The sequence below is a fragment of the Agelaius tricolor genome, unplaced genomic scaffold, assembly GCF_023055355.1.
Source record: "Agelaius tricolor isolate 1412-34295 unplaced genomic scaffold, bAgeTri1.0.p SCAF_116, whole genome shotgun sequence".
NCBI classification, from domain to species: domain Eukaryota; kingdom Metazoa; phylum Chordata; class Aves; order Passeriformes; family Icteridae; genus Agelaius; species Agelaius tricolor.
This window is the reverse complement of record NW_027269376.1, coordinates 1-13,971: the sequence shown is the minus strand read 5'-3', so window position 1 is coordinate 13,971 and position 13,971 is coordinate 1. Positions and strand designations below refer to the sequence as shown.

The 13,971-nt window shown below is 55.0% G+C and overlaps 2 protein-coding genes across 3 annotated transcripts in view; both read left to right on the top strand.

Annotated features, from left to right (window-relative positions):
* Positions 1-5,998, top strand: part of BRD4 (bromodomain containing 4) — a 51,702-nt gene extending 45,704 nt beyond the window's left edge. For both annotated transcript variants that reach the window (XM_071419698.1, XM_071419697.1), the window contains 3 exons: positions 870-1,081; positions 2,592-2,904; positions 4,071-5,998. In XM_071419698.1, the coding sequence (XP_071275799.1) occupies positions 870-1,081; positions 2,592-2,904; positions 4,071-4,139 (594 nt within the window). In that variant the 3' untranslated portion in view covers positions 4,140-5,998. The remainder of the gene's footprint in view (positions 1-869; positions 1,082-2,591; positions 2,905-4,070) is intronic.
* Positions 5,999-6,230: 232 nt separating this feature from the next.
* Positions 6,231-12,990, top strand: EPHX3 (epoxide hydrolase 3; the record flags this gene model as incomplete). Its single annotated transcript, XM_071419714.1, has 4 exons — positions 6,231-10,142; positions 10,930-11,015; positions 11,782-12,080; positions 12,887-12,990. Coding segments are annotated over exons 1-4 (1,341 nt in total), but the record flags the coding sequence as incomplete, so codon positions are not given.
* Positions 12,991-13,971: the final 981 nt, after the last annotated feature.

Here is a 13,971-nt window from a genome sequence, read left to right as displayed (position 1 = left end):
TCAGGACAGAGGCCCTGGAGGATCCCCTGGTGTCCAGCCGGGCTCTGGTGGATCCTGGTGGGTCCCAGAGCTCATGGTTGGGTCTGGGAGAAGCCCCTGAGATCCCACCAGGCTGAGGGAACTCCAAGGTTGGGTCTCAGAGAACCCCCTGAGATCCCACCAGGCTGAGGGACCTGGAGAAGCCCCTGAGATGCCACCAGGCTGAGGGACCTCCAGGGTTGGGTCTCAGAGAACCCCCTGAGATCCCACCAGGCTGAGGAACCTGGGGAACCCCCTGAGATGCCACCAGGTTGGCTCCAGGTCCTCAGGACAGAGCCCCTGGAGGATCCCCTGGTGTCCAGCCGGGCTCTGATGGATCCTGGTGGGTCCCAGAGCTCATGGTTGGGTCTGGGAGAAGCCCCTGAGATCCCACCAGGCTGAGGGACCTGGAGGAGCCCCTGAGATCCCACCAAGATGAGGGACCTGGGGAACTCCAGGGTTGGGTTTGGGAGAACCTCCTGAAATCCCACCAGGCTGAGGGACCTGGGGAACCCCCTGAGATCCCACCAGGCTGAGGGACCTGGGGAACTCCAGGGTTGGGTCTGGGAGAACCTCCTGAGATCCCACCAGGCTGAGGGACCTCCAGGGTTGGGTCTCAGAGAAGCCCCTGAGATGCCACCAGGCTGAGGAACCTGGGGAACCCCCTGAGATGCCACCAGGCTGGCTCCAGGTCCTCAGGACAGAGGCCCTGGAGGATCCCCTGGTGTCCAGCCGGGCTCTGATGGGTCCTGGTGGGTCCCAGAGCTCGCGGTGGCCCCAGCGGTGGCCCCGGCGGTGACCCAGTGGTGGCCCCAGCGGTGGCCCCGGCGGTGACCCCGTGTCTCCTGCAGGACCTGAAGATCAAGAACATGGGCTCGTGGGCCTCGCTGGTGCAGAAGCACCCGGCGGCGCCGGCGGCCGCGGCCAAGTCCTCGAGCGACTCCTTTGAGCAGTTCAAGCGGGCGGCGCGCGAGAAGGAGGAGCGCGAGAAGGCCCTCAAGGCCCAGGCCGAGCAGGTGGAGCGCGAGAAGGAGCGGCTCAGGAGGGAGCAGGAGAGGATGAGGTGAGGGCAGAGCCCGCGGGGACGGCGGCGGTGGGAGCTCCACCAGGGGCTGCTCGGAGACACCACAAACACCATGAGAGACACCAAAAACACCACCAAAAACACCATGAGAGACACCAGAAACACCACCAAAAACACCACCAAAAACACCACCAAAAACACCATCAGAGACACCAAAAACACCACCAGGAGCTCCAGGGGCGCCACCAGGGGCTGCTCAGACACCACCAAAAACACAACAAACACCATCAGGAACACCACAAACACCACGAGAAACACCACAAACACCATCAGAGACACCACAAACACCACGAACACCACCAGGAGCTCCAGGGGCGCCACCAGGGGCTGCTCAGACACCACCAGGAGCTGCTCAAACACCACCAGGGACACCAGAAACACCACGAGAAACACCACAAACACCACCAGGGGCTGCTCAGACACCACCAGGAGCTGCTCAAACACCACCAGGGACACCAGAAACACCACCAGGAGCTCCAGGAGTGCCACCAGGGGCTGCTCGGACACCACTGGAGACACCACAAACACCACCAGAATCACCAGAAACACCACCAGGAACACCAGAAATACCACCAGGAGCTGCTCAAACACCATCAGGAACACCAGAAACACCACGAGAAACACCACAAACACCACCAGAGACACCAGAAACACCATCAGGAACATCACAAACACCACCAGGGACACCACGAACACTTCTGGGCACTCCTGGTCACTCTGTGGTCACTCAGTGGTCACTCAATGATCATTGATGGTCACGGTGGTCACTCAGTCATGGTCAATGGTCACTCAGTGCTCACTCTGTGGTCACTCTGTGGTCACTCCCCAGGTCCCGTGAGGACGAGGAGGCCCTGGAGCAGGCCCGGCGGGTGCACGAGGAGGTTCTAGAACAGTCTGGGGGTTCCTGTAGGGTTCCTGGTCAATGGTCACTCAGTGCTCAGTGATGGTCACTCAATGGTCACTGTGGTCACTCAATGGTCACTGTGGTCACTCCCCAGGTCCCGTGAGGACGAGGAGGCCCTGGAGCAGGCCCGGCGGGTGCACGAGGAGGTTCTAGAACAGTCTGGGGGTTCCTGCTCCATGATGGTCACTGTGGTCACTCAATGGTCACTGTGGTCACTCACTGGTCACTGTGGTCACTCCGCAGGTCCCGTGAGGACGAGGAGGCCCTGGAGCAGGCCCGGCGGGTGCACGAGGAGGTTCTAGAACAGTCTGGGGGTTCCTGCTCCATGATGGTCACTGTGGTCACTCAATGGTCACTGTGGTCACTCAATGGTCACTCAATGGTCACTCACTGGTCACTGTGGTCACTCCGCAGGTCCCGTGAGGACGAGGAGGCCCTGGAGCAGGCCCGGCGGGTGCACGAGGAGGTTCTAGAACAGTCTGGGGGTTCCTGTAGGGTTCCTGGTCAATGGTCACTCAGTGCTCAGTGATGGTCACTCACTGGTCACTCAATGGTCACTCACTGGTCACTGTGGTCACTCCGCAGGTCCCGTGAGGACGAGGAGGCCCTGGAGCAGGCCCGGCGGGTGCACGAGGAGGTTCGGCGGCGCCAGGAGCAGCAGCAGCAGCAGCAGCAGCCGCCGGCGGCCCCGGGCTCGGTGTCGGTGCCCGGCTCGGTGTCGGTGCCCGGCTCGGTGTCGGTGCCCGGCTCGGTGTCGGTGCCCGGCTCGGTGCCCGCGGCCTCGGCGGCGTCGGCGGCGCCGCAGCCCCCGGGCCCGGGCGGCTCCTCCCAGGCCATGCTGGACCAGCAGCGGGAAATGGCCCGGAAAAGGGAGCAGGAGAGGAGGCGCAGGGAAGCGGTGAGGGAAGGGTTAAATGCACAGGGGAAAGGGGAGGCAGAAATGGGGGAATAATGAGCATATTCATGGAAAAGGGGCACAAAAAATGGGGGGAAATTCACAGGAAAAGGGCACAAAAAATGGGGGAAATAATTGGAATATTCATGGAAAAGGGGCAGAAAAAATGGGGGGAAATAATCAGAATATTCACAGAAAAGGGGTCATGAAAAATGGGGAGAATAATTGGAATATTCATGGAAAAGGGGCAGAAAAAATGGGGGAATTAATCGGAATATTCATGGAAAAGGGGCAGAAAAAATGGGGGGAATAATGAGAATATTCACAGAAAAGGGGTCATGAAAAATGGGGGAATAATCGGAATATTAATGGAAAAGGGGCACAAAAAATGGGGGGAAATAATGAGAATATTCATGGAAAAGGGGCACAAAAAATGGGGGGAAATTCACAGGAAAAGGGCACAAAAAATGGGGGAAATAATTGGAATATTCATGGTAAAGGGGCAGAAAAAATGGGGGGAAATTCCCCAAAAATGGGACCTGAAAATAGGGGGAATAATCAGAATATTCATGGAAAAGGGGCAGAAAAAAAGGGGGGAATAATTGGAATATTCATGGAAAAGGGGTCATGAAAAATGGGGGGGAATAATCGGAATATTCCCAAAAAAGAGGATCCTGAAAATGGGGGGAATAATTGGAATATTCACAGAAAAGGGGCACAAAAATCTGGAAATTACCCCAGATAAAAAATCCAGAAGTTACCCAAAAAACCCGCCAAAAATGACCTAAAAAATGCCAAAAAAAAAAATCTAAAAGTGACCCAAAAATGCCCAAAATTACCCCAAAAATGCAAAAAATAAAGGCCAGAAATGTCCCTAACAATTCTGGAAATGACCTAAAAAATGCCCCAAAAAATTCAGAAATGACCCAAAAAAGCCCAAAATTACCCCAAAAAATAAAAGCCAGAAATGACCCCAAAAAATCCAGAAATTACCAACAAAAAACCCCTGAAAAATTCCCAATAAAAATGCAAAAAATACCCCAAAAATGCCCAAAATTCCCCCGAAATGCCCCAAAATTCCCCCCAAAAATCACCAAAAAATGGGGGGAAAATTTCCTGGAATTTTTTTTTTCCATTTTTTGCCATTTTTTGCCCATTTTTTGTTGCAGATGGCGGCGACGATCGACATGAACTTCCAGAGCGACCTCTTGGCCATTTTCGAGGAGAATCTTTTCTAGGAGAGGCGACTCCGGCCGGGAATTTTGACTTTTCCCAAAAAAAAAAAAAGAAAAAACAGAAAAAAAAAAAAAAAAAGAAATAAAAAAAAAAACAACAAAAAAAAAAACCCCGGAAAAGGAAAGGAAAAAAAAAAAAAAAAAAGGTGGAAAAATATCCCAAAAAAAAAAAAAGAAAAAAAAAATTTTTCCTTTTTTTTTTTTCTCTCTTTTTCCCTCTTTTTTTTTTTTTTTGTTTTTTTTTTTTTTTTTTCTTTTTTCCTGGCCAAAAAAATGATAAAAAAAGGACAAAAAAATGAAAAAAAAAAAACAAAAAAAAGCAAAAAAAAGTTCGGACTCTCCGTTAAATATCGGAAAAAATTCGGGAATGGGAGCGGGGGCGGGGCTGCCTTACCCCGGAATTCCAAGGTTTTTTTTCTTTATTTTCCCCTTTTTCCCCTTTTTTCACACCAAAAACAACAAAAACCCCACCAGAATTCCTGGGAATTCCTGGGATTTTCATTCGAATTTTGATTTTTTTGGGGGAATTTTTTGGGGAATTTTTTTGTGGTTTTTTTTCCCCAACGGCGGCGAAAAAAATGGGAAAAAAACCCAAAAATTCCCAATTTTTTTTTTTTTTTGGGTGGATTTGGGCGGATTTGGGGCTTTTTGGGGAGGAATTGGGGGGGGAGGGGGGATGGGGGGAGGGGCGCGGCCCCTCCCCCACCCGCGGCCTCAGGGACTCCCCCCCCCTTCACCTTTTCCCATTTTCCCCCTCCTTTTTTAAATTCCCTTCCTTTCCCAAAAATTCCCTTTTTTCCCTGATTTTTTTCCCATTTTTTCCCCAATTTTTAAAAAATTTCCCTGATTTTTTTTCCTGATTTTTTTTTTTTCCTGATTTTTTTTTTTCCTGATTTTTTTTATTTTTCCCTGATTTTTTTTTTTGTTTTTTCTGGTTTTTTTTCAATTTTTCTCCTGTTAATTTTCAATTTTCCCCCAATTTTTTCAATTTCTCCACTGATTTGTTTCTCTCTAATTTTTCCCTTTTTTTCCCTATTTTTTCCTGATTTTTCTCCATTTTTCCCTGATTTTTTTCTTATTTTTCTCCTGATTTTTCCTTATTTTTCCTGATTTTTTTCCATTTTTTCCTGATTTTTTTCTGATTTTTTCCTGATTTTTTCCTTATTTTTTCCTGATTTTTTCCTGATTTTCTCCATTTTTTCCTGATTTTTTCTGGTTTTTTTTTTTCAAATTTTCCCCCAATTTTTTCTTTTCATTTTCCTTGGTTTTTTTCTTTTATCCCTGATTTTTTCCTTCTTTTCTTTTTTCTTTTTTTCCTTTTCCACCCCTTTTTTCTCTTTTTTTTTTCCCATTTTTCTACATTTTTTAAATTTTTCCCTTTTTTTTTCTTTTCTCCTCCTCCCATCCCTTCCCCTTTTTTATTTTCCCTGATTTTTTATCATTTTCCCCCCTTTAATTCCATTTTTATTTTCCCCTTCAATTCCTTTTTTACTTTCCCTCTTTTCCTCATTTTAATTTGAATTTCTTCCTTCAAAATTCCCATTTTTCCCCCCTTTTTTTCCCCAGTTTTCCCCCATTTTTCCCCATTTCCCCCATTTTTTACGAATTTTTAATTTTTTTAATTTTCTCCCTCTTTCCCCCCTTTTCCCCTCCCTCCCCTCCCCCTTTTCCCCCCAAAATCGCCGCCACGCCCGGATTTTTATTTTATTTTATTTTTAAATAATTCCCTTTTTTTTCCCATTTTAATTCCCATTTTTTTATTATTTCTCGACCCCTTTTTACCCCAAATCCCGGGAATTCTCCCCGTTTCCCCCTCCCCCCCCCCCGGGGTTGGATTAATTATTAATAATTAATTAATTTTATTTGGGTTGGGTTTTTTTCCCCGCCGGGGTTTCGCCGATCGTGGAATAAAAAACGCTGCGAGTTTGGTTTTGTATAAAAAAACACCAAAAAAACAACAAAAAAAAAAAAAAAAAAAAAAAGAATTTTTCAGGTTTTTTATCCCAAAAATCCCCAAAAAAATTTTAAAAGGGGAGGGGGAGGGGGGAAAAAAAATGGGCGGGAAAGGGGAAAAAAAATGGGAATTAAAATTACAAATATTGGAATTAAAAGGGGAATTTAAGGGAGTTGAAACCCCCAGAAATTGGGAATTAAAAAATTTAAAATTTTGAATATTTCAGTGGAAATCGACAGAAATTGGGAATTTCAAATCGAAATTTTTAATATTTAATGAAAGTTGGCAGAAATTGGAATTTTAAATTTTAAATTTTGAAGGTTTCAGTGGCAATCGACAGAAATTGGGAATTTCAAATCCAAATTTTGAAAATTTTGATAGAAATCGACAGAAATTGAGACTTTTAAAAGTGGAAGTTTTGATGTTTTCAAACCAAAATTTAAATTGAAAATTTTTTTTAAATTTTAAAAAATCAAAACTTTTGACCTGAAATGGCCAAAAATTGAGATTTGAAAAAGTGAAGTTTGAGAAATGGAAAGTCTAAAATTGACAGAAATTGAGATTTATTTTTTTTATTTAAATTGAATTTTTTCAATTGGATTTTTAAATTTTTTAGGGTTTAAATTTGTGAAAAGGGGGAAGGGGAAAATTGGGGGGAAAACAGAAAAATGAGAAGAGGCCCAAAAAAACCCAAAGTTTTAAAATGGCCAAAAATATAAAAATAATGGAGGGAAAATTGAATGAAAAACGGGAGGGGGGGTGAAAATTTAAAAAATAGGAAAAAAAAAGGCCCAAATATTAAAAATAAATAAAAATTTTGAGGATAAAAAGGCCCCAAAAGACGAGAAAGTGGCAAAAAAAATGAAAACTAAAAAGGAGCAAACGGAGAAAAGCCAAAAAACGCCACAAAAAATGAAAAAAAGGAGAAAAAGCCAAAAAACGCCACAAAAAAGTGGAAAAAAAGGAGAAAACACCAAAAAATCGCCAAAAATGCCCCAACTCCGCCCACAAACGGCCCCGCCCCCTCAGGAGTTCCAGGCCACGCCCCTCGCGCTCTCGTTGGTTGGTCCCGGGATGCTCCACCCCCTTTCCCTCGCTGTCCAATCAGCGCTCGGGGGCGGGGCCAGCGAGGTTTGAGGCGGAAGCGGCGCTCGGGGGGGGGCGGGGGCGGTGACAGCGCCGCGATCGCGACAGAGGCGACAGAAATTCCCCCCCGCTGTCGCGACAGGTCGGTGATGGCGGCGGGAGCCCCGCGATGTCGCGATAGAGGCGGCGGGAAAAGCCTCGGAGGGGACGGGGCAATGTCGCGATAGGGGCGGGGACACGGCGGGGGAGGGGACACAGGGCGGGGATGTCGCGATAGGGGCGGGATCGGGAGAGCCCCGCAGCGGCGACAAGGACAAGGACAAGGACAGCTCAATGTCGCGACAGCGCCGCCGGGGAGGGAGACGGCGCCAAGCACGGGGACACTTCAATGTCGTGACATGTCCTGGTGGCCAGGACACCGGGACAGGAGCGCCCCCTTGGGGACAGGGACAACCCGATGTCGTGACAAGGACACCTCAGGGACAGGGACACCCCAGGGACAGGGACACCCCAATGTCGCGACAGCCCCGTGGGGACAGGGACACCCCCTTGGGGACAGGGACACCCCAATGTCGTGACAGGGACACCCCAGGGACAGGGACACCTCCCCTGTGACAGGGCCACCCCGATGTCGTGACATGTCGTGACAAGGACACTGCGACAGGGACACCCCCAGGGGTCAGCCCCGGATGTGGCACCTCAGGGCTGTGGCGGTGCCACCCTGGGGTGGGGACACCCGGACAGTGGGGACACCCAGGGGTGGGGACACCTGGACAACGGTGACACAGGGACAATGGGGACACTCCTGACAGTGGCATCCTGGGGATGGCGACACAGGGACAATGGGGACACTGGGACAATGGTGACACCCAAGGAATGGGGACACTGGGACAATGGGGACACCCAGGGGAGGTGACACCCAGACAATGGGGACACTGGGACAATGGTGACACCCAAGGAATGGGGAACATTCTGGGGGTGGTGACACCGGGACAATGGTGACACCCAGGGGGTGGGGACATCCCTGACAGTGCCACCCTGACAGTGCCACCCTGGGCATGGTGACACTCAGGACGAGGTGGCACCAGGACAATGGTGACACTGGGACAGTGGTGACATCATGGGCGTGGTGACACTCAGGATGTGGTGACACCCAGGGGGTGGTGACATCCAAGGAATGGGGACACCCAGGGGGTGGTGGTGACACTCAGGACGTGGTGGCACTGGGACAATGGTGACACCCAGGGGGTGGTGACACCCAGGGGGTGGTGACACCCAGGGGTGGTGGCACCCGGACAATGGTGACACCCAGACAGTGGTGACACTTAGGGGTGGTGACATCCAAGGAATGGGGACACCCAGGGGTGGTGGTGGTGACACCCAGGGGTGGTGGTGGTGACACCCCTGACGGTGCCACCCGGGGGCGGTGACAGCCGGAACTGGGACAGGTGGTGGCACAGCCCGGGAACGGCACCGCAGTGGCCTTGGGGACAAGGTGGGGACAGTGGGGACACCCTGGGGACACCCTGGGGGCCCTGGGGACACCCTGGGGACAATGGGGACAATGGGGACACTGTGGAGGCCGTGGGGACACTCTGGGGACAATGGGGACACCCAGGGGACTTTGGGGACACTGAAGGGACTTTGGGGACACTTTGGGGGGCTTTGGGGACAGTGGGAACACTCTGGGGACAATGGGGACAAGGTGGGGACAATGAGGACACCAAGGGGACTTTGGGGACACCCTGAGGCCTTTGGGGACACTGGGGACACTGTGGAGACAAGGTGGGGACACTTTGGGGGCTTTGGGGACAATGGGGACAAGGTGGGGACACTGCAGAGGCTGTGGGGACAACCTGGGGACAATGGGGACACTCTAGGGACAATGGGGACCCTCTGGGGACAGGGCCACCCTGGCATGGGGACACTCTGGGGACAATGGGACATTGGTGACGAGGCCACCCCTCCATAGGGGACACCTTGGGGATGGGAGATCCACGTGTGCCCGCAGTGTCCCCACAGTGTCCCCACAGTGTCCCCACATTGTTCCTACATTGTCCCCAGCTGTCCTCGTGTCCCTGTCCCTCTGTCCCCATTTCCCCCCTGGTGTCCCCATGCCTCGCCACCTGCGGTCCCCAGCTGTCCCCGTGTCCCTGCTGTCCTCGCTGTCCCCATGTCCCTCTGTCCCTCTGTCCCCAGCTGTCCCCATGTCCCTCTGTCCCCGTGTCCCTCTGTCCCCATGTCCCCGTGTCCCCATGTCCTCATCTCCCGTGTCACTCTCTCCCCAGCTGTCCCCAGCTGTCCCCATGTCCCCATGTCCCTCTGTCCCCAGCTGTCCCTCTGTCCCCAGCTGTGCCCATGCCCCTCTGTCCCTCTGTCCCCAGCTGTCCCTGTGTCCCTCTGTCCCCATGTCCCTCTGTCCCCATCTGTCCCCAGCTGTGCCCATGTCCCCGTGTCCCTCTGTCCCCATCTGTCCCCCTCTGTCCCCATCTGTCCCCAGCTGTGCCCATGCCCCTCTGTCCCCATCTGTCCCCATCTGTCCCCATCTGTCCCCATCTATCCCCATCTGTCCCCATCTGTCCCCATCTGTCCCCATGTCCCCATCTGTCCCCATGTCCCCATCTGTCCCCATCTGTCCCCATCTGTCCCCAGCTGTCCCCATCTGTCCCCATCTGTCCCCAGCTGTCCCCATCTGTCCCCAGCTGTCCCCAGCTGTGCCCATGCCTCGCCGCCTGCTCTCTCTCCTCCTGGCCCCCACGCGTCTCCTGCTCTCCCTTCGGGCTCTCCTGGCCCGGGGTGGCCTCGCGGTGGCCGCGGTGGCCTCGGGCGCGGCCTTCGCGCTCTGGGCGCTGGCGCTGCTGCTGCGCCGCGGGCCCCGCGCCGCCCTGGGCCGGCAGCGCCGGGACGCGGCCCCGCCCGGGCTCAGCGACGGCGCCTTCGGGGAGCACCGGCACCTGCGCCTCGGGGTACGGGGGGACCGGGGGGGTCTGAGGGGACTGGGGGGTCCTGGGGGGGTCCTGGGGGGTCCTGGCGTTGATTTGGGGGCGTTTTAGGGGGATTTTAGGGGGATTTGAGGGGGGCGTTGGGGGGTCCTGGCGTTGATTTGGGGGCGTTTTAGGGGGGATTTTGGGGAGTCCTGGGGGGTCCTGGGGGGATTTTGGGGGCTCCTGGGGGGATTTTGGGGGCTCCTGAAGGGGCTTGGGGAGATTTGGGGGGTATTTGGGGGGGAAGCTGGGGGGGTTTGGGGGGTCCTGGGGGGGTCCTGGGGGGTCCTGGCGTTGATTTGGGGGCGTTTTAGGGGGGTTTTAGGGGGATTTAGGGAGGGGGTTGGGGGTCCTGGGGGGATTTTGGGGGGTCTTGAAGGGGCTTGGGGGGATTTGGGGGGTATTTGGGGGGGGGCTGGGGGGGTCCTGGGCGGTTTTGGGGGGGTCCCGGCGTTGATTTGGGGGCGTTTTAGGAGGATTTAGGGGGAGTTTTGGGGGGGTCCTGAGGGGATTTGGGGGGGGTTTGGGGGGGGCTTGAAGGGGATTTGGGGGGGCCTGGGGGGTCCTGGGGAAATTCCAGGGGTCCTGGTCTTGATTTGGGGGCATTTTAGGGACATTTTAGGGGGGATTTTGGGGGGCGTCCTGAGGGGGTTTAGGGGTGAGGGGGTTTAGGGGTGGGGGGGTTGGGGGACTTGAGGGGCTGATTTGGGGGTGTCCCCACCCCCCCAATGTCCCCTGTGTCACCCCAATGTCCCTCGGGTGTCCCCAGAGCTCGGGGCTGCGCCTCCATTACGTCACTCGGGGTCCCCCCGGTGCCCCCCTGATGCTGCTGCTCCACGGCTTCCCCCAGAACTGGTCAGTGCCACCGAGGGGCCCCAAAGTGTCCCCAAAGCGCCCCCAAAGTGTCCCCAGGGGTCCTCAGATGTCACCTGGGTCTCCCACGGGTCCCCCAAGGTGTCCCTGGGTGTCCCCAAGAGTTCCCAGGTGCCCCCAGGCGTCTCCCATGGGTCCCCCCAAGGTGTCCCCAAGGGTCCCTCAAATGTCCCCAGGTGTCCCCCAGCTGTCCCCAGACCCCCCTCCTCCTGTCCCCTTGGTGTCACCACTGCCCCACAGTGTCCCCAAGTGTCCCTCAAGCATCCCCGTGTCCCTCAGGTGTCCCCACACCCCCTCTGCCCCATCCCCCTGGTGTCCTCGGTGTCCCCAGGTGTCCCCAGTGTTCCCAAGGTGTCACCGCTGTCCCCGGGTGTCCCCAAGGTGTCACCGCTGTCCCCAGTGTCCCCAGGTGTCCCCGCTGTCCCCAGGTGTCCCCGCTGTCCCCAAGGTGTCACCGCTGTCCCCAGGTGTCACCGCTGTCCCCGCTGTCCCCGGTGTCTCCAGGTGTCCCCGCTGTCCCCAAGGTGTCCCCGCTGCCCCCAGGTGTCCCCAAGGTGTCCTCGCTGTCCCCGCTGTCCCAAGGTGTCCCCAAGGTGTCCCCAAGGTGTCCCCGCTGTCCCCAAGGTGTCCTCACTGTCCCCGCTGTCCCCAGGTGTCCCCGCTGTCCCCAAGGTGTCCTCGCTGTCCCCGCTGTCCCCAGGTGTCCCTGCTGTCCCCAAGGTGTCCCCGCTGTCCCCGCTGTCCCCAGGTTCTGCTGGCGCCACCTGATGCAGGAGTTCAGCGCCCGGTTCCGGGTGGTGGCCCTGGACCTGCGCGGCTACGGGGACTCGGAGAAGCCTCCGGGCAGGGACAGCTACCGGCTGGAGCTGCTCCTCGGGGACATCCGCGACGTCATCGAGGCCCTGGGGACGCCGGCGGCCGCCCCGCGCTGCGTCCTGGTGGGGCACGACTGGGGAGGGGTCCTGGCCTGGGAGGTGGCCTCGAGCCACCCCCGGCTGGTGGAGAAGCTGGTGGTGATGGACGCGCCCCACAGGGGCGTGATGGCAGGTGACAATGGGGGGACAGCGGGGACACGAGGGGACACGAGGGGGTGTTGGGGACAGTGGGGATGTTGGGGACATTGAGGGCATTGGGGACACTGGGGACACAAGGGGATGGGGACATTGGGGGCATTGGGGACATTGGGACATTGAGGATATTGGGGACACTTGGAGATGTTGGGGACATTGGGGGCATTGGGGACACTGGGGACGTTGGGGACACTGGTGACGTTGGGGACATTGGGGACACTGGCGACGTTGAGGACGCTGGGGACACTGGGGACATTTGTGATAATGGGGGCATTGGGGACACTGGGGACACAAGGGGATGTTGGGGACATTGGGGATGCTGGGGACATTGGGTGCATTGGGGACACTGGGGACACGGGATATTGGGGACATTGGGGACATTGGGGACACGAGGAGATATTGGGGACATTGGGGATGTTGGGGACATTGGGGACACTGGGGACACTTGCAGATGTTGGGGACATTGGGGGCATTGGGGACACAAGGGGATGTTGGGGATACTGGGGACATTGAGAGCATTGGGGACATTGAGGACATTGGGGATATGGGGGACACTGGGGACACTTGGGGATGTTGGGGACATTGGGGACTCTGGGCACTGGGGACAGTGGGGACATGAGGGGATATTGAGGGGATTGGGGATATTGGGGACACTGGGATAATGGGGGCATTGGGGACACAAGGGGACATTGGGACATTGGTGACATTGGGGACACTGGGGGATATTGGTGACATTGGAGGTGGCCCTGTCCCCACGGTGTCCCCTCGCTGTCCCTGTGCCAGCCTTCACCGCCCGTCACCCGTCGCAGCTGCTCCGTTCCTGTTACATGTTCCTGTTCCAGCTGCCCTGGCTGCCCGAGCTGCTGCTGTCCCTGGCCGACTTCCAGGTCAGACTGTCCCCTCTGTCACCTCTGTGCCCTCCCTGTCCCCTCCATCCCCTCCCTGTCCCCTCTGTGCCCCCTCTGTCACCTCCCTGTCCCCTCTGTCCCCTCTGTCCTCTCCCTGTCCCCTCTGTCACCTCCCTGTCTCCTCCATCCCTTCCCTGTCCCCTCTGTCCCCTCCCTGTCCCCTCCCTGTCCCCTCTGTCACCTCCCTGTCCCCTCCATCCCCTCTCTGTCCCCTCCCTGTCCCCTCCCTGTCCCCTCGGTGCCATCTCCCACCCCAAGGAGCTCCTCAACAAGTCCCCAAAGGGGCGCTGCCCATCCCCAGACCTTGTGTCCCCCTCTTTGTCCCCAATTTCAGGGGTTTGGTGTCACCCAGACCTCGTGTCCCCCCTCTTTGTCCCCAATTTCAGGGGTTTGGTGTCACCCAGACCTCGTGTCCCCCCTCTTTGTCCCCAATTTCAGGGGTTTGGTGTCACCCAGACCTCGTGTCCCCCTCTTTGTCCCCAATTTCGGGGGTTTGGTGCCCCCCAGCCCCATTTCCCCCTTTTTGTCCCCAATTTCGCGGTTCCTGGCACCCCCCAACCTCCATTTTGTCCCCAACTTTTGGGGTCTTGATGTCACCCAGACCTTACATCCTCCATTTTCTCATCATTCCTCCCATTTTGTCCCCAATTTTTGGGGTCCTGACACTCCCAACCCCAATTTCCCCCGTTTTGTCCCCAATTTTGGGGTTCCTGGCAACGCCCCAACCTCCATTTTGTCCCTAACTTTTGGGGTCTCCCTTTTTGGGAGCCTTGATGTCACCCAGACCTTACATCCTCCATTTTCTCATCATTCCTCCCATTTTGTCCCCAATTTTTGGGGTCCTGGCACCTCCCAACCTCCATTTTGTCCCCATTTTGTCCCCAGTTTTTGGGGTCTCCATTTTTGAGCCTTGATGTCACCCAGACCTTGCATCCTCCATTTTCTCATCATTCCTCCCAT